This window comes from Polyodon spathula, chromosome 15 (genome assembly GCF_017654505.1).
Source record: "Polyodon spathula isolate WHYD16114869_AA chromosome 15, ASM1765450v1, whole genome shotgun sequence".
NCBI classification, from domain to species: domain Eukaryota; kingdom Metazoa; phylum Chordata; class Actinopteri; order Acipenseriformes; family Polyodontidae; genus Polyodon; species Polyodon spathula.
The window spans coordinates 10,315,260-10,336,224 of record NC_054548.1 but is presented as its reverse complement, the minus strand read 5'-3'; the positions used below and the strand labels follow the sequence as shown (position 1 = coordinate 10,336,224).

The window sequence follows — 20,965 nt, the reverse complement described above, 5'->3', positions numbered from 1 at the left end:
TCTCGTCCAACTGTATGTCTTCAATGGAATAGAGTCGGCGCCGTTTTATCGGGACACTTCGGGAGATGTACAAACTATCTTGAATATGCAGCTGTCCCAATTAAACGTGAGGTAACCTTAGCCATGCTTATATTCATTATTTACAACATGCACAAGAGAGAAGTGTTTTTACTGTTTTTTTCATTACTAAATGAAAAGAAAAATAATGAAATCCAATCTTTTCACAAGGCAAGACACCTGCGATGTTGACACACCAACTTTCTTTGCCACAGCAGCCTGAGAAACCACAGGAGACACAGCCGCAGTGTAATCACATAATCACTGTACTGTGCTATGCAAACCTGTCTTGTTCTGAAAAGCAATCTCCGTTTACATACCTGTCGAGCCTTTGACCAGGACCCTCCCGTTTTCAAGACCAATCTCCTGGTCAGAAAAAATTTCTCGCCCAGGACCCGTTTAATCTAGGAATCTCCCGGTCTATATATTATTTTGTTATTTTTCCTACCGTAGATTAGTTCCCTCACATACCATCTGGGGGCCAGTCTATTCGCTGCTTGTGAGTGTGATTGACACCCGGATGTGAGTATGAAAGAACAGTGACAGCTGCTGTTATGATTCCAATATGAGAGATTGCAAGTCTTCCACTTGGGCATATAAGATGCACTACAAAACACAACCATGATTCAGCACCATCTTCTCTAAGGCTACACTAAAGGAGTCTTATTATTTATTCTAATTTAGTTTCTAAGCATCTATATTTTAAAACATTAATGGACCCCCTCCTCCTTGCCACTTCGTTCACTTAACACTATCCTGGGACGTTGATAGGGATGCGTTCATCATTTTAAAACATTGTATTCCAATTAAATGAAATGAAGTCCCGCCGCTACGCTGCTTTTTTTGTCCCGCATGACCGCAGCCCCATCACAAGCAACTAGGTGATCTTTCAGGTAATTCTCAGAGAATCCCAAAGCATATAATGTACTTCGCAAAGCACTGGTTATGCCTGTAGCAGTCGTGTCAGTCAGCTCTATCAAATCAAGAAATAAGTTTGTCGGGTGTTCCATACCATCAAGGCTCACTCGGATATATACTATCAACGTTGAAGCTTGACTAGGAGCAGTGGAATCATCAATCATTATGGCAAATTTAGTATTGACTTTAATTATGTTACGCAGTAGGAGTGCAAAATACGTCCCATGTCAAGTCCATTTAAAATCTGAACATCTCTTCACCTTCAAAATAAAAAACGGCCGATTCAGCTGTTTATATGCTGTTCTGAAAACTTTACTTGTAGTTTCAACATCTTGAGCAGGTTTGCTGGCCTTGCCTTCCAGGAAGTCTGTTACTGCTTTACTTCCTTCATCATTTCAACCCAGCAGTGTCTTTGGGGTCAAAGCTAGTCTTTAATTAGAGGAAGCAGCTGGTCAGTTAAAGAAAAGAAGATGCTGACAGAATTAACTCTGCAAGTAAAATGACCAAAGACAGTGCAAAGACAGTCTACAAGTATGGCTTGCAAACAACGATTTCTTTAACCATATGTACTGCCTGGTATCATGATTTAAAATGCAACTAATGCATGTAGTCATCTAAGTTTCATGCCCCATTATTTCCATTCATTTATAAAATAACATTCCGAAGCGAGTTACCTGTTTGCTGTATTCCAGTTAGAGTTAAGCCTTTTTTTTTTCTCGTCATAAAATAAATGTCACAAAGAATACTTTTAGAAAATGGTACATGGTTATTTAATGACTCTTGTTTAAGAATCATTAAATAATCATTTGTTAAAATTATAATTATGGTAGTAGAACCCTGCAGTGGCAATTGAGAATCTGTTGAAGAGTTATTCTTAAGAATCTGTGATAAATCACCGTTCTTCCATTGGCTGGTGAATATGGAATGGGAAAGGAGTTTGGTTCAAGAAACAAGTTTAATGTTCTGTTCCCGTTTGTACCATTGATCTCATTCCGTTATCAACCTGAGTCTGGCAAAAGTTCCATCTGCTGTCCAGTCTGCAATCTGAAGCTAAGGCAAAAGAGTTAATGTTTTTTTTTTCTTTGTTTGTTTGTAATTTTATGTATATTGGAAATGACCACTTATTTACATGCTACAGTATTCATTCAGTTTTCTGTAAACTATGCAATAATGTTGGTCCTTTTATAGCAAAAAAAATTATGGTGCTTATTTATTTATTTTTCTTATTAAGATGGCCTTGGATATACAGTAAAGATTTACAATTAATTGATAGTCTTCAGTTTTGTAATTAGAGGCGCCATTTGAGCCAGAGGAAGTACAACAGATACAGCTGAAGCAGAAGATTTAAAATGAACAGCAAGACAGACACTCTTTTTTAAATATAATGACTGTATTTTAACTATGAATAAATGAAAGTGCTGGTTTTGTTGTTGTTCATTATACTCCTGGGTTAAGGAGGTTACACGTGAATTCATATGAGAGGTCTAAAAGAAACTTAGTACTATAAAATAAAAATAAAATAAAAATAAAATAAAAAGAAACTGCACGTTTTGTAACATTTTTGTAAACGTTTTTTTGTAGCTACAGAAAATATTGAACTAATACAGAATATTGAGTTTGTTAATACCTGTGTGCAGAGACACCAAAAAATATTCAGGTCAAAGCTTTGTATGATTTTGTTTTAAATAATGCTGTTGTTGCATCAACCAGTCATATTATGAGTTACAACAGAGGTTTAGGGTGAAATGAGCAATGATGAAATGTATGTTTTATGTCATAAGGGAAAAAACTTTGAATTCCAGACAAGTGTTTTGTCACACAATACTAGTCAGAAAAGAAGTGAACACATCTGGTGCGACTGCTGGAGCTGCATTAGATCTCTGCTGTTTTTGCAGTCACCATGGTTTCACTGCTGCACCACTTAAGACTCCTTAGAAACTCCTGGTGCATATGTATGCTTGATGCTTACAAACCACAAGGGTCCCACTAGCTAAGCTAGGGAATAAATTGCAATCTGTTTTCATCAGACTGGAGGCATCATTTAAAGTAAGAAATAAAAAGATGAATTCACGATCCGCACCGGAACCCTTGATGTGCTTTATTTGTAATCATGGCTGAGACAAGATCCATATTTTGAGACGTTAAATGCTCTGCAGCACATAAATGCAATTAAGGTTATAATGTACACCAATAAGTGACTTTGTACAGGGGATTAGCCAAGTTAATCAGATGTGATTTGCATAACTTCAGGCAGTCATCAAAAAAAGATTATTTTTTTCTGAGGATGCTGAGGAGTTTCATTTCTTGTTGAGGATATTCCGTTGGTAATTTTCATCTCAGAAAGGATAGGAAAAGAAGCGAAAAACAACATTTCTTCTATGCAGAATTGCAGTTTGTATCTAAAAAATGACTTTTACGATAAGCTGTATTAATCTGTTAACCATGTCAGAAAGGAGTATTGAGTTTCATTATAAGCTATAATGGGAATATGATTGTTATAGACAATGTAAACACAGTAAGCAGAAGCATTTAGGGTTGCCTTTGTTAGCCTCTGATGCAGCAGTACGGTTATCTTTGAAGACCTCGTCATCAGCTAAATTAATATGACAGGAGGTAAAGTTGTATTTGCACAGTTTTTCTTCTTGATCTAAAACTTTGCTCATTCAGATGATGTCTTGGTGTTTCATTTACAAGAAAATGAACTGACAAACCATCACAGCTATTGACAATCTGCCAGGTCCGGCCAGAGACCATTATTACGTTATGCAAGGGACTCAATTGGTTGAAATAAGATTAAGAACATTTCATCCTTGGGTCACAGGGTTCAGTCCCAAACCAGGATCAGTAGTGGTGAGATCTCCATCTCATACCAGTCCTGGTTGAAACAAGTTCTCAACCAAGCTGATGTGGACAGTCCACATTGAAATGCCATCTTTCATTGTTCATCTGTTAGTGATCATCCTTTGAATAGGCATGGAGACTAAACATGCCCCCATGGACATTTAAACAGTTCTGCGTCATGTTTATGGATTTTCTTCCCATATAATTTTTTTTTGTTTTGTTTAGTGCTTTGGTAATAGTTTATTTAATTTAATAGTCTTATAATTGGTTATTTAATTGATTTGCAATTACACATTCATTGAAGGCATCATATATTAAATGAAGAGCTGTTACCTTATGAAAATTACACTATATCAATATTATTCCAAAATGTAATAACCACATAGCATATATGTCCTTAATATTTGTTTGAGCTGTCTTAATAAACATTCACAACATAGATGTAGAATATGAGCACAACATTCCAGTGGTAATCGTGAATACACACAAGCACCCCTAATGCATATCTATTGACTGTGGATTAACATAAATAGGTAATTGCAAAATCAATTATATACTTGTTACAACTGAAAAGAAACCGTTGATTGTCTGATCAACTTTGTAACGTTTGAAAGAGGCATGTTCCAGTAAGCATGTGTGTGTGCGTATACTAACTATATCTGTGCTGGCCTTGCTTTGTGATTTTGATTTTAAATTCCTTGTTTGACTAAACAAATCCTGCCCGCAAACAGGGTTGCCTTGCTAATCGCAAAAAGCACATGACAGGAAATGGACTGCATGTCTGGAGTTTAAAATACATGTCGAAACATTTTGGAAGTGTTAAAAAAAAAAAATCTTCAATTTTTGTGTGCAGAAAAGAAAAAGGAAAAAGGCCTCTGACACACACACGGACAGAAGAAAAAGAAAGGTAGGGGAAATTGTTGATAGCATCCCTCTTTGAGTGCAATGTTATACGGGTGATTTAAATGGAATTTAATGAGTTTTATGACAGACTAATGAATATATAGCTGGACAGAATGTGCTGTCTCATAGGCTGCTATTATTATTTTATTAATTGCAAACCAAACTGCAATTTATATTCTCTTGTCCTTGAATGACCCTAACAAAATATTTACCCAGAGGATTACCCCCTCACTCATACACACACACACACACCCTCACACAGTCAACACAGATCCTAACACAAGAACACAAAAACACGAGGTCAATCACTGTGAAAGAACAGAAGATTAAAAACCAGCACCAAGAAAACATCACTTCTTATCTAGAAGTACAAAATATCTCACCAATCAGATTGTCTTAAAACTGATACTTTGTTACTTTATTAGTAGTATAGTACTTGTTACTGTGTAACATAGAAAACAATTATAGATTACTGTACAGTACACATTGGGGTCTGTTTCCACTGTAGGGAAATTGCCTGTTCCATAGTAAATTAAGTGGTATGGGCTTATTAAGCCCAAAGGTGTTTTTGTCATATGTTTTTTTTTTGTTCACATCAAGAAAATAATTACAGTAAACACTGTCATAAAATACACAGCAAAATAGTTTTAAATCATACCACTTAGCATTCATTGCCCTTGTACTTGGTAGGCCCTGCCCTGGCCTTAAACTGTTTGGAACCATATTATCTTCCAATTGAGCTTCTTCAGTGCCACTGAAAGTTGGCCTTTTTTAAAAGGGACGTGTACACAGATCATGTTTTTTGTATAACATGTATGTTTTTTGGTCCTAAGGTTACATCTTTTTTATATTTATTAGAATAAAACACAGCACTTTATCCTTATATGTAAAGTGTATGCTTTATTTATTTCATGCCTCTTAAATTTAAACACACATTTTATGTAAGCAGAAATTGCCCTGAAAGCTTCATTTATTGCATATTGTGGTAAATCAAGGGGACCAAGCAATGCAAGTGCGTTTAACAGTAAACACTTTACAGAAGCTGAGCACTGGAAATTTCTGTTTCCATGTGGATAAAGAAAAATGGAAATACTGGACGTTCAAGGTGACGCGTATCATTGTATATTTGAGAAGGTAACCCATGTTGAAATCATCATTTAAAAATCAAAATGCGATTCTCCAATGTCCTTACAGTTTACTCTTTGGAGAAATTAAATTAACTGGATTAGTCTGTTTTCTGAAGAAAAAAAACTGTAGTTGCCAGAAGGCTTCACTAGGAAGACCCTGCATATCATATATTACTGAGCAAAACTGAACACACTTGTGGGTTGCTGCAGCTTAAAAAAAATGTAATGACCACATTTTGCATCCAAGTAATGGGAAACGGCTTTAATAAAACAAGGACCCATAGAATGTAATGAGCACAGCACAGCTTGCTAATGGAGACCTGCTTTTTAAACCACAAAAACTCGCCATGGAGACAAATTGACAAAACAGCTTTTTTTTTCCTGCATAAATGATTAATCTGGTGAGAGAAATACGGCGGAGGATTGTAGACTTCTCAATCAATCCAATAGTGCTAATATATTGCTGATGTGTCTGGGTGTCTTGGTGCATGGGTGTTTATATTATTATTATTATTATTATTATTATTATTATTATTATTATTATTATTATTATTATTATTATTATTACATAAACTACAGTAAAGCAAGTTTTTAAGGTATGCCATGTTCAAAATACTTGTAAAGGAGTTCATTAAATTAATACCGTGTGCAAGTCATTTACATACAATTAATATTGGTAATCCATGGAAATGTATTCAAATTCTCCTCCCTAATATCGCGTGGGAGGGACTTGATATAAAAAACATATTTATTTAAAGGTGCTAACTTTTCTAGTTTCTCAGCACGTGTTAAGTTTACTGCTTATTGAAACCAGGCGGTGTCTGTCTAACTCGCAATATAACTAGAGCAGACCACAAGTAGTGCTTTGTGGGAAATATGATGAATGCGTATATCTGCTTTCATTACTGTATTTTTTTTTCCAGGATAAATGAGTACCTGTGTTCCACAGAACACTACAAATAAAATGTCAAATATAAGCTACATAGGATGCATTTCGTTGGTTCTGTGGATTAAGAGGGCAGTATTTTAACATACGGTGTTGTAATACTGTACATAATGATATAATTCTGAAAAGGCATCAAATCTAAGGGGATACAGAATTCTATGGGATACAGAAATCTGCGTAACACCGGGCCGCCTCCCCTCATCCTACGGAGACCCGCTGAAGATGTAGCTGGTGCTGGCTGCTGCCTCCTTGGTCGCAGTGAGAGCCGGACTACCTGTCCTTTGGAATGCCCATATACTAAAATAAAGGGTGAATTCTCGCTTTATGTATTACGTATGTGAAGAAGTAGGTTTAGAATGCATTTTTATGAGAGGAAAATTTATTCATACAGAATAGCATTATAAAACATGTGCTTTTGATGAATTAGGGTGACTTCTCGCTGTGAGAATGTAAATCCATTTACTATGATATATACAGACATTCTTGTTACAAAATTAAATTGAACAAATAGTCTTGTCTGGGCATAACCTTCTTAGAAATTGGTGCAATAAAAAAATAGTCAAAACAGTAGAAAAAAGACCTTGGTGCAAACTCAACATGTTTGCAGATGGCTTATTCATCCTACATAGCAGTATTGGGGTGGGGGGATGAGACGGCGAATTTAATTCATTGCGAGAGAGTTTTCCAGCAAAGTGTCTACAGATTTTTTGTTTCAGTAAAGCCATTTTCACAAATCAGTTCATTTCATCAGAAAGACAGTATGCATGTGTTGTGGTTCAGATAACTGGTCAAATTCACAGCGGGAGGGAAGTGTTTTTAAATGCCTCTGGGTTTTTTAAACTCAATAAACCAGGCATTAGGATTGATAATTGTATTGTTTTTGTTGATTTGTATGTTTGTTTATTTATTTATTATAGCATAAAATGGCTGTACACCCATAAGGGAGTTTTCTACTTCTAGGTGCTGTGTTTAATATTTAGTCAGACAAACTAAATATATGTTTTTAATTCCTGTTGCGCATTTATTTATAATTTTTTCACGAAACCAGGATAGTTACACACAAGAGACTAATATGCCGTCTGAAATGCAGCAGTCTAAGTTTGCTGGTTGATGACAACACCGTTAACAGTATGCACAGTGTATTATGCATTAGGCTTTTATACAGAAAGTGGAAGGTCAAGACTTTTGTTCATGACAAAAGTTATGTGTTTATGAAATTGACGATTTTTGTGGATTGTTGATTTGTATTCTGATAAAACATCACCCACATGTTTTCATGAAATGTTTACATTTTTTAAGCAAAAGTGATGACATTTTGCCAGTAGCTTATTCGCAACAATACTTTATAGTACACAGCATATGAAAGAAAAACAGTGTGAACAGGTTCTGCCTTAATTTACAGTAAGTGAAAGGTTGACCTGAGCTACTGTATGTATTTTTACTCTGCCGTCATAAGCATTTTTGTTATACAACTGCATGAGGATTTCCCACTCAGATCAATGTAAAATTCCAAGAGGACTGGTCTCATTTAAGCTGATAAATGCCTGCTTGTTACTAAGCATTCCTGAGATTGTGTGTACTGATCTGCTGGCAACGTCCAGTCCCCTCAGCGCTGAGTGAGTGTAGCAGACGCATCAGACAAGAGTGTCTTGCTGTACTCGTGAGATTGTAGCATAGATAAAAGAAACTGCTGGAGTTAGTGATCAGGTCGGTTTTATTTTGTTTAGAAACACAGCACGCAGAAGTAGAAAACACTAAATAAGTACTGAACAGCCTTATTGTACAGCCACTCTATGCTGTAATAAATTAGGGGGTGGGTAGGAGAAAAATCAGGAATATGTTATTGTGACACGGTAGCAGGATACAGGTGCAGAGGTGATGCAGTGCAGGAGTGAAACAGACAGAAGATTATAATCCACTTTGGAAAGGTTTTATTAATTGTATCCAGGTCTGGCAACCAGACAGTAATCACCCGGCAATACACAACAATGTGTGCTGCAAGGGGTAATAATGGGATTGCAATTCCAAATAATAAACAAATAATATCTGCCCCACAATAGCACAAACACAGTCACCAGTCCTGGGTGTGTGCAGTAGTGCTCGTGGCGATACAAGTTTATTTTGTGACAGTTGTGAAGTGTTCCGGCTTTGTGCTGGCCAAGGTGACAGCTCCAGAAATGTGTTAGCCATCTGGTAATTCACAAACAAGATAAATTACTAACAGACACAAAAACAAACAAAACACTGACAAAACTGTTACGTTCTCTGGGGTCTCTCACAGTCCTTCTAGTTTCAAATGCAAAACCAAAGACGAAGGAACAGATTATGATTCTCCATCACCTTTTATGCTGTCATGCATGACCCCATGGTAAACGAGTGCAACCGCCTGAGCAATCTGCGGCTGCTACGTCGTTTCCCTTCCAGGTCAATACGTTCTTGCAACGGAGTCCCGCCTTCTTCCAGACTAACCGACTTCCTGAGCCTAGGAAAGAACTGTCAGGCCAGCCCGTCCAAAGAACTCTGTTCTCGCCGCTTGGCATCCTCACAGGTCGGGAGGGAGATTTACAACCAAGATTCATTGTATTTATGTCACACTTATTCATTTATTTTTGTATCTCTCCACTGAAGAATCAGATCAAGATTTGCAGTATTTACACTCCTCAAGTACTAAAATTAAAAAGAAAAAAAGGACCATTTACAGTTCAGCATTCATACCTTCTTTGCTTGTTGAAACGTACCTGACACCTGTAAGGTTAACTATAAAAAAAATTGCCATTTTTTGTAACCTAGATTCAATCTAGCCTTGCAAATAAAAGCAGACATTTCTGAACCAAAGGCACTAATTCAAAGCCTAAGTGAGGTTGTATTGCTGTACAATCAGACCTCAAACTGCACAAATGCATAAAACAACTGCCATATTTTAAAAGTGTTTACTCCTTTAAGAGGACTTTGATTGTACTTTGTTATATGGTTCTAGTTAATTATAAATTTTTGTAGGACTAGTTCTGCCTTGGTATAAACACCTTTTAGTCCAAAAGTTTATTGAGATTGAGTCCATTGGTGACCTTCTCTTGCTTGACAATAATTTTTAATACTAGTTAAAAATATTAAATGCTAAGTAAAGGTGTAATGATTTTCTTTCTCTTTTTTCTGTACTATTTTATGCTGATTGGTTCTGGGGTCTTTTGCGCCGATATTGAGTTGTTATCCATTTTCTTTATAGCTGCCTTTATCTGGAATTGTGCCAGGATTGAACATCCTTTCAAAGAAGACATGTAAATGATAGAAGACTAACCCGCCGACATCGTACGGGAAAATGTCAGTTCACGGAAATAGCCTTAACACGAGAAAGGATCTTTTGTTTGACCCTTAAAAAATGCCGTTATAACATTCTGTATTGGCGACCAGGGTAACCCTGACGCAATAGGAAAAGAACCCGATCGCCTTTGAAGAGCCACCGTGCAGACTTGAACATCGAATTTCCTGAGGATTCCATTCAAATCATGTAACAATGTCACCTACTTTCTCTGACTATGTGTAGAGCAGATTGGGCTAGCAGAGTTGAAAAATGTCACCTGATTTGAAAAGGCTGATACTACAAACATGTTCAAATCCAGGTAAAATGTAGGGAAAACTGATATAATTGATATAAGAGCATCAGAACATGTAAGAATGATTGCAAACACCAGAAAATAGCTGGAAAATGCAAATAAGCAATTCAAATGACATTTGAGGCTACTTTACTTTTTTGTCCTATTAATTTCTTTTTTTTTTTTTTTTTTTTTTGTCCTATGTCCTGTTTGTCTTGAAGTAATATGTTTCCATGCAGTGTTCATTGGATGGTGTATTTGTCTGCGATAAAATGATGATATATCTGTCAGCAGCTTTCGAGAAACTAGAGAACAATGTCATTGCCAATAATCACACAACTTGCCAACTGCTCAAAAGCTTCAATTATGTATGTGTGTGTTTTGTTTTTTAATTTGCATCTATTGCTGTGTTTTTCGTCTCCAGGATACTTCCCTGGTTGAAAAGTCAAACTTAACTTGACAGTTCCCACTGAAAAAGGTTAAGCTGTTTTTTGTGATCACTTTATATTTATTTTCCCATCCATTAATTACATTTGAATTAAGAGGTGTGAATTTATTTCAACCCTAATAATAATAATAATAATAATAAATAATAATAATAAATAATAATAAAATGTTAATGTTCTCATTCCTAAAACATTCTTCTTAAGTGTGTGTAAAAATTACTCCAGTTTTTTTTAATGCAATTATATTTCATTATATTAATTAAACTCAAGTTTCATACAAAATAAAACATAAAATAAAAAAAAAAAACGTGATAAAATGTAATGTGGTTTTAAATGATGGCCTGTACTGTACTAATACACATGTATTCTAGTAAAATGGACAGGCTCGCCAAAAAACATTGGCCAGGTGAGCTGCAATACCGAATAGAAGCATTTAAAAACAGCCCTTTTTTCGGTCCACCTTAAATCCTTTTTGAGTCTCTTCCTCTTTTTTTCCTGAATCTCAATAGTTTTCTCCTTTTTGTTTAAGCTCGAGTTATATTGTTCAGTTCAATAGGTTGGGGGGAGGAAGGGACGGGAGGTGCTTTTAGCTCCTCCCAGTCTGGCCAGCAAGCCTCCCTTACCGCTGAGTTCTCGAGTCGAGCTAGTGTAAGTGCCACCTCAGTGCGGTCTGCCAGTTGTGTGGTGGTGGGGCTGTGGTGCAGTTTGGATTCAAGTAGTTCTCCAGTAGGATTTACTGACCCTGCAACAATGAGGGAGCAACTTAGGAGGTAAGTTTGTCAAATCACCCAGATAGGTGAGGGAATTGTAATGTCTTGTGGTTTACATGACAAACGCCGGACATAAATAAAATCACAGGCGAGGATCGGGAGAGCAAACGGCTGCAGCAGATGTTCCGTAGGAAACTGTAGCAGGTGTCCATTGCTTCAAACAGTTACAACTCCAGTAGTTTTGTAAACCTTGCGATTCGCACCATCGCGTTTTAAGGTCGGCTTGGAGATGGTGCTACATTGTTTTTAGTCGGTATGTTCTGGGAAACGCAGCGCCGATAGAAGATAGGTGTTGATTGTACTGAACTAAGGAGAATTTACTTCGGGTAGTCCCGTTTTTTTTTTTTTTTTTTTTTTTTTTTTTTCGAAAAGAAAGTTTTGCAAAATACGTGCAGTGTTTTAGTTTTATTATTTTACATTGGGTGTTAGACCTCACAATATTTCAACGGTTTGGAATTAACGTGAAACGGTGTTCTTGATTAGTGAATACACATGCTGGTTACAGTTTATTTTTAATACTTTTCCACCTATTGCTTGCTCTATTATTATTTCAAATTTAATTTTTTATTGCATCAGTGAGATTTTCTGAATTGTGATGGAGCAGGTGTACCTGTAAACTTCGTGGGCATTTTATTTTACAGATGCGCTAGAATGTTGTAAAGTGGAGTTGACTGATTTCGGATGCTAAACGGTTCCTTTTTTTTTTTTTGCTTTTGCTATATATATATATATATATATATATATATATATATATATATATATATATATATATATAATATATACAAAATGTTTAGTGACAAGACGTTTACTTATTTTGATAAATATTTTACTAAAGGAATTTGATAATAATATTTTATGAAAATTATTTCGTTAAATCAGCAAACGAAATGAGTCCTCGACCCGTACCCCTCACCTAGTGGACATGTTTTCCTGGGGAACTTGTGTAGGAGGGGGGGCTCATGACTTCTAATAATTGTTCTTTGGCAGGTCTGTGATCTCAATCTTTGGTTTTTTAGTTTTTGTAGGGAGGTGACCAGAACAACACAGTATTCTAGATAACATTACTTCCCTTGATTAAATTCAACACTTTTCACTATATATTCAAGCATCTTGTTGGCCCCTTTTTATAGCTTCCCCACATTGTCTAAATGAAGACATTTCTGAGTCAACATAAACTCCTAGGTCTTTTTCACAAATTCCTTCTTCAATTTCAGTGTCTCCCATCTGATATTTATAATGCAGATTTGTATTGCCTGTGGGCAGTACCTTACACTTTTCATTATTAAATGTAATTTGCCATATGTCTGCCCAGTTATGAATGCTGTCTAGATTATTTTGAGTGACCTTTGCTACAACGGTGTTTGCCACTCCTCCTATGTTTTTGTTGTCTGCAAATTTAACAAGTGTGCTTACTATACCACAATCTAATTCATTAATGTAGATTAGGAATAGCAGAGGACCTAATACTTATCCCTGTGGTACTCCACTGGTTACCGCGGACCATTCTGAGATTTCTCCTCTAATCAGTACTTACTGTTTTCTACATGTTAACCACTCCCTAATCCATGTGCATGCATTTCCTTGAACCCCTTCAAGTTTGATAATTAATCCTCTATGCCCTACTTCTGCAAATCTAAATAAACCATGTCATATGCTTTGCAATTATCCATTGTCAATGTTGCATCCTCAAAAAAATCAAGTTGCCCATATCCTCCTTTAAAAACTTGTGTGAAAAGTAATCATTTAATATATTTGCTTTTTTTTTTTCTCTTAGTCTATGATTTTGCCATTTGTATCTCTTGGACATTTTACCTCCTCCTTGAATGTTCTCTTACTTTTATAATATTGGAAACCCTTTTTTGAATTGGTTTTAGCCCCCTTAGCAGTGTTCATTCCTATCTCTCTCTTGGCCTTTCTAACTTACTTTTTTGACTTGTGTTTGCAGTTCCAAGTACTCTTTCTGTGTACTTGGTTCTTGATCCCTTTTAAATGCTCTGTAAAGTGCCTTTTTTCTCTACATATATTTTTTAATTGATCTATTAAACCATTTTGGTAATTTTTTTTGTTTAGTTTTTTCTGCTTTTAGGGTGTAATTATTCTGACCTGTATTGATTCTGCTTTGTTTTTTTTCTTCCAGATTTAACATCTGGGCTTCAAGACTATTTTTGATGTATAGTGCTACCCACTCGCCTTTTATGTCCTGCCTGTCTTTCCTATACAGTATATACCCACTAATACTATATTTGTCTCCGTCACTCTCTGATAACCAAGTTTCTGTAACGCCTATCACATCTTAGTTACTTGTTAGTGCAGTAGCTTCAAGTTCTAACATTTTGTTTGAGACTTCAAGCATTTAGATAAGTACTTTTAATGGCTATATACCAGAGTCATTGCCCTTGTTTTGATATGGTCTCCCGTCTGTTTTTTTGTTGATTTCTCTTTTGTCGAACATTGCTATAAATTTGACAGTAGAACAAGTCATGTATTTTTCTCAGTTCAGTTCCAGTAGTTGCATCCTAATCATAGAGATTAAACATAATTTTCCTCCCACAGAGCTTCTTTCTACACAGAGGCATTCAAATCAAATTACTTGCTTAATACAAGTTGTTTTTGTCAAATAAAGAAGGTATTGTACCGTAAACTATCTTAAAAGCACAGAATCTATTTTTTTTTAACTATTCGCAGTGTTTTAGATCCTACTACTTCACCTGGTCGTCTGTTCCATGCATTTATAACTCTCGGTGTAAAAAAGTGTTTCCTACCTTCTGTTCTAAACTCTAAACTTTTATTCAGCTTCCACTTATGCCCTCTTGTTCTCTCTGTGCTGAATTTGAAGTTCATTTGAAGTCTTGTGTTAACATTATCTATACCATTTATGATTTTAAAGACTTCAATGAAGTCCCCTCTTTCTCTTCTTTTTTTCTAGGCTGAATAGATTTTATTATTTTAACCTGTCCTCACAGCTCATGTTATTCAGGCCTGGGATCAGCCTAGTTTCCCTTCTCTGTACCTTCTCCAGTGCGATGATGTCTTTTTTTTTGTAGTCAGATGACCAAAACTGCAGGCAGTATTCTAGTTGGGGTCTAACTAGGGCACTGTGTAATCTTAGTATATCCTCTCTAGACTTGTATTCCACAATTTTTGCAATATAGCCTAACACTCTTTGCTAGGTAATCGCTTATTTAAAAAAAAAAAAAAAAAAAAAAAAAAAAAACTTAAACTGCTGACAAGTTGTTGACTTTCTGGTCACCCTTTAGAAATATTTACAGATATTAGAAGGTTACAGAATGTACATGTTGCTGAAAAATATGACCTTGGTGTTATTTAAACCTCATGTGTTTTCTTTTCCACATCCCTCCTTCTCCCATTGCCTTGTTTTGTTATGGTTTCAGTAGTGTTCAAGTGCTGGGTTTGGGAGTTTCCAGAAAACGCAGAGCTGGCATGTGTTGATTTCCCAGTGCTCTCTCACCACCCCTTCGGTACACAATCAAATTGAGATTGTCAGAGTATGGCATGGGGGTATTGGAAACAGTTTCCCTGGGCACTAACCTTTCATTTATCCTTGTTGATAACATTCAAGTTTCTCAGGCTAGCGAACAAAAAAAAAAAACAGTACAAAAAAAAACAAGTCTATACTATTTGTTCAAGTGGAGGCAAATAGCTGCAGCCTCCATGCGTTTTGCATACAAAGTAATGCTCCAGTGCTACCGTTTTTAACATTTCTCTCTCTGCATGAGAAATTAGCTTTATTTAATGAGTTTTACTGTGGGCTAATTTTTTGTTTGAAAGGGGAAGGTTATTGTACATAATTATGCGTGCCATAATGGCTTAGATGTTCCTTTCGCAGTAATTGTAACCAGTAACCAATATAAAGGAAGTTTGCACACACTGTAGACGGTTTTGTGATGGTGATATTTTCATAAGGCTTAGAGGCTTGTGCTCCAGAATATAGTACAAGCACCCTTTCTACTATAAATGCAGCAGTCTTGCTACCTGTTACACACAGGATCAATGCAAGTTTTTCATGTGGATGCACAATTCTGTTAAAAAGGTATTAAAATGCAGACCTCTACTGTGCTACAAGAGAAACCTGTGAATTACATGAATGTTTCATGGCAAGTTATCCATCTTCCCAGGTTTTCAAAAGAACAGTGGGTTGTCCTAGACGAGAGAAATCTAAAAATATTGACAAGAAGTCAAATGCCAATTCCAGTGTGCTGCAAAATGTGTTTTGAGCTCCGCTGTGATCTAAAACAAAAATGGCATTTTTAAATACTGGCACTGTTTTTAAATAGAAATGCACCATTATTTAGTACTGTACCAGCCATGGCATGCAAAGGATAAAGACAATTCACCAAGGAAGCTCACAGGGACTGTTTTCTTTTAATGATCCCAATTGCGCTATTTTGATTTCTCTTTAGATAAATGTAATACATTTAGGGCTGTGTTGCAGGGTTTGTTCGCTAGCCAGGAATTCAAAGGTAGTTTTTAACCTTCGAAGGTTCGTCAAGTTGCATTTACGCACTGTATTTTTTTTTTGTTTTGTTTTTATCTCTGTTAACAGAAACCATGTGACAATGTGTGCATACTAGAAATCACACGTTAAATGTCACTCGCATGCAAAATTCATATTCGTATAATGCATATTACGTAAACAAAATTTGTTGTATTAAAATACCATTGTACCAAATCGTTATCCATAGCAACTCCATATGGTGCCACTGCCGTGTATGGAGCAGGGTATAGTATCCAAAGCACCGAGGCTACCTATAGCGGTTGTAGCGCTTCAGTAAAATATGTACTGAATATCTAGTGTACAAGACAGTGTAAGAGAAGTGATATGGTATAATATGTTTGAACTTACAAAATACACACCAACACTAATTATTTAAATTTTGAAAACTGAACACCGTCCGCCCCTCCAGCTCGTATTATCCAGAGGCAAACCTTTAATTTCTTAATTTACATGTAAATAAGCAATGGGTTTTTACATTTAAATTATTAAAACATGATTACTGTTCTGTATAATGTATTTATAAACTGCATGTGAATGTTTGTTTTATTCCATTTTTATATGGATTACCTGTAAAATAATAGGATTTTCAATCAAATATAAACTAGGAACTATGGTGACGACGCCAGTATAGAAATGAGTCCAATCGAAGGTTCGAATCTTCCTTCGGTAATGTGTTCCGAACCTTTGAAGGTCAAAATGTACCCTTCGTTGCAGTCCTAAATACATTCCACAGTGGTGTTGAAGAGTTCTTCCATTCTTAGCAATGTCTAACCTCTATCTCTCTTTGTTTTTTAGCCACCAGACCCAGACAACATGCTGGGATCATCCCAAGATGACTGAACTCTACCAGTCTTTAGGTAAGGTAGACCCAGTACTGGTCTTGTTTGGTCTCATCTGCTGTTACGAATTTAATGAGTGCCATTTTGTTTGGTTCATTGGAACTGGAGTAGGAATATGAATGTTAGTTGTTGAGGGTGCTCTTCAACCTGTGAAACCAAGGTTCAGGCTCACTGGTCTGTATGTAAGGAATCGTTTTAAAGTCCTTAACAACATTTGCATCCACACTAAACACAATTTGTAACTATGTTAAAAAAAGCATGTTTGATACCTACTCAGGGTAGTCTCAAACTCAATTTTAGGCTAAACTGGGTGAGTTAACCCGGTTTTCCTGCAATCTGAACGTGAAGTGTGCGCCTTTCGTTACAGTGTCTTCTGAAATGCAAGTGTTACTGGGAAACCATCCTCCACTAACCCATAATGCAGTATGTTTCAACAACAACCAGGCTAAACTACTGTTTCATCACTGCAATCTGAATACTTTTGGGCTAGGTGTAGCTAACACGGTTTCAAGCTTGATTCTCAAACGGTTGTGCTTATATGGACAGGGCCTAATGTCACTGTGCTCCCCCTTTCTAACACTGTAATTGGCAGTCATACTACAGGCAAAAGGCTGCAGTTAGTGTTCACCATAAAACAAGAATGTAAGTTAGTGGAAAGACATTTTGTAGCAAATAGTAGCCTTGACTTTAACGAGGGATGGAAGTCAGTTTTGATTGTTTTAGTTTTTTTTTTCAGCACTTTTAAGCTGAAATGAAAGTCAGTTGAGTAATCAATTGAATTAGTCTTGTCATAGCGTTTGATTTATGCTACCACATTAAAGTTTCATGCAGCTTGGTGCCGAGACTGCCAACGCCTTTTCATTGTACAAAAAAAAACGGTTTGTTCTTGTGTGACTCCCTGCTTCCAAATGTCACTGCCCTAGCAAATGCACACTGTAGCAAATCAAACAAAGACTTGTATGTGTACGTTCAACACAGCTGCCTGCATGCCCCCTCAACACACAAAGTTGATTAAGAAATACATATCCTTCAAACTGTCTTGGATGGTCTCTTGAGGGATGAAATGGTGTATTCTAACCATATTGATGTAGCATCTTTTAAAAAAATAAAAATAAAATCAAAAATAGTATTTTTGATGCAACAAGACTAACAAGGTACTTCTGTATAAGAACTTGGAGACCGGACATCCAGGTTCCACTGCTCTGTTATCTTTATTGACTAGCTATTACTGCCTTCGTCACTTGTGTAAGCTCCTGTACCAATTTGTACAACTGGCCTGTGGCTAAAATCCTAATTGAAGCAAGCCGTTCCACTTGGACTTCTGCTTGATTCCAAAATACATCTTTATGTAAATCTAGAGATACATGATTTGATTGATTGAATTTAATTTGGATTTTGATCAACAGTGGGTGTGTGTTACATTAATGCATATCCTTCAAAATTGGGGAGGCAGCGGTGGTGATTTGACAAACCTGGATCCATAAAAGACCCAATCCCATTCTAATGTTCCTTTGATTGCACTGCCCACCCCAGGAGCTGTGACGAGTCACCTTGGCCTTTCAGTCTCCACGGCAGCTCTGCACAGCACCAAAGCTCAGTTTTCTGGGGGATTTCTTTCAGAAATGCATCCGCTGCTGCTGCTGCGAACCAAGAAGCAATCGTCAATTTTACCTAATTTACTAGTGTCTTTGGATGTATTGATCAAAATGTTATTCTCAGAATTAACCACAGAGTAATACTAGTGAAAAGGGCATTTGGAAAGAAAAAAATGAACTCCAGTAATTATTTAACCATTGTACAGCAATGATGCTCTATTCTAATATAACCCAGTAGTATCTATAGTATGTGTTTATATGGCATTATTTGTCGGGGATTATTTGTCTATGGATTCTCAGTTTCTAGACATAACTTATTAAGCAAAGTTTTTCTTATAGCACAGGATTGGCACACCAGTGCTCACTAAATACAAGTGCAGATTTGCATGTTCAGTTTATTGCTAATTTCTTTTCATGTCTATGAACACCTGGCTAGCAGCAAACGCAGGCAATTTAAAAAACTGCAATCGCTAAGGCTGTAAAGTTTAAATGTGAGCAGTAAACACAATGAAAATCCTTAACATGGAATTATATTAAAGGTGTAACTGTAATTGAATGTGGTATGTGACATTTGAAATGAATACAAACGTAAAATATAAAGATGACAGTAAATTCAAAATCAACTGGTCTACGTTTTTCAGTGAAAATGTGTAATCTATTGTAGATTTACAGGCTTAATCACTATACAGACATTGTCTGTATTCTGTGCATTCTGAAGAAAACTTTAAAATGATACTTTACTTTTATATATAACAGTTAAATTAGTTTCTCCACCAAGGCTCCAATTAAATTCTCTTTCCATGAATCCAAATTGAATATTTTACCTTGCGTTTGTGAAACCAGAAACCGACAAGAACATCATTTGTAACAATTCAGACAAAAGTCATATCACGCTATCTTTTAATGTAAGGCTGAACCTTTGATTGCCTGCAGCTTGTGCTGCAAATTGCTATGTTGATCCATAAACTGCTTTTCTTTGATTTCTAAAGTAACCTGTAGAGATGACAACCTGGAAGTAAGAATAAAAATGTAGCATCTGTGTTTTGTTTTGCAATTCATTGGGGAACATTTCAGTGCTATTTTCAGAATGATCTTTGTTTTCACACAGAGACATTTTTCATGTTCGAGGATTGCCTCGTTACTTGTACAGAAAGCTTGATTAGAGTGATGAGTGTGTTGGTACAGCAGCTCAGGGAACCGCAGAACATAACAATTTGCCATGGAGAAAATAAATCATGTCAGAGTAGCTGGTGAACAAATAGTCTTGTCAAAAGTTGTACAAAGCTATCTACTTTTTACTAACCTGAAATAGGTCTACTAAATAGACATTGCAAATTAGTATATGGTATTGCTTTTTGCAAGTGAATCCAAAGTAAGCTATAAACCTCCAAAGCACCCTACTCCTGACGAGATTGAAATCCCAATCTGGAGTATGTTGCATAGCCATGCGTAGCAAATTCATGCCTACCTTTATCTACTCCATAAAATCTGAGCAGGTGCACTTTCAGATTCATTTTGGTAGCTAATATCTTACTTGAATGACTGTCTTTTGAAGTAAGAAGGTGCATTCCTGGTTCAAGAGTACATTATCAGTTTATCAATTTAAAAACTTTGAATGTTATGACCTTTTGTTTTGTATTTTAACAATCTCTTGATGTATAAATATCACCATAAACCTTATTTTTTATTAATGTCATATTTCATAGCAGCTCTGGGTGTTGGAGGTCAGCCTTATAACTTGGAATCTGCATTCCTCTAATGCAATGTGATTTTGAATGTGGGAGTTAAGCAGGAAAAAAACTCTCAAGGACAAATTTCTAGATTTGTTCCACATATTGCATTAGAATGCCTACAGTGTAGTTTTACTAAAAATAAGCCCCAACACTATATGCAGCTGTACAAGTCAACAAGCGGCATGTAGCTACTTATTTATCTCACGATCAGGGCTCTCCAAAATTTTTATGTTTAAAATATTATGGTACACATTTATTTGTCTTCATTTATGACAATTTAGCAATAAGAAGCAAGCACTACACTAATAAACTTTTTTTTTTCTGTCTAAAAGAACAACAAACAAAAAGGCTAAGCAATATAATCCACAAAAGCAAAATTACATAAATATAAAAGGACAACCAACTATTCTACTCAAGCAGGCATCCCCACTGCTCATATATTAAAGGAGACCAAATGCTCCAGAATCTAATTCATGAATCATAATTTTTTTTTTTTTTTTTTTTTTTTTTTGGTCTCATTTTTCTACTGAGTTCCCCGAACTAATATTGCAAACTGTTCTTGCTCTGCTGTCTGTGCCAGAACGCTAAGTTCTAAGAAATTGAGAAGTGAAGTCCTGCTTTCGTTGCATTGCTTCAAACTGAATCCACATATTTAATATAAAATGTAACATTTTTAAAACACAT

General features: G+C 36.1%; 1 protein-coding gene across 9 annotated transcripts in view; it reads left to right on the top strand.

Annotated features, from left to right (window-relative positions):
- LOC121327814 (dystrophin-like) overlaps positions 1-20,965 on the top strand; it is a 222,876-nt gene that overhangs the window by 161,693 nt on the left and 40,218 nt on the right. For 4 of the 9 annotated variants that reach the window (XM_041272024.1, XM_041272027.1, XM_041272025.1 and 1 more), the window contains 2 exons: positions 4,670-4,723; positions 16,910-16,971. In XM_041272024.1, coding sequence (XP_041127958.1) covers positions 4,670-4,723; positions 16,910-16,971 — 116 coding nt within the window. Of the gene's footprint in view, positions 1-4,669; positions 4,724-11,491; positions 11,599-16,909; positions 16,972-20,965 lie in introns of those variants that run through there. The other 5 variants (XM_041272029.1, XM_041272026.1, XM_041272030.1 and 2 more) reach the window with 2 other exon arrangements.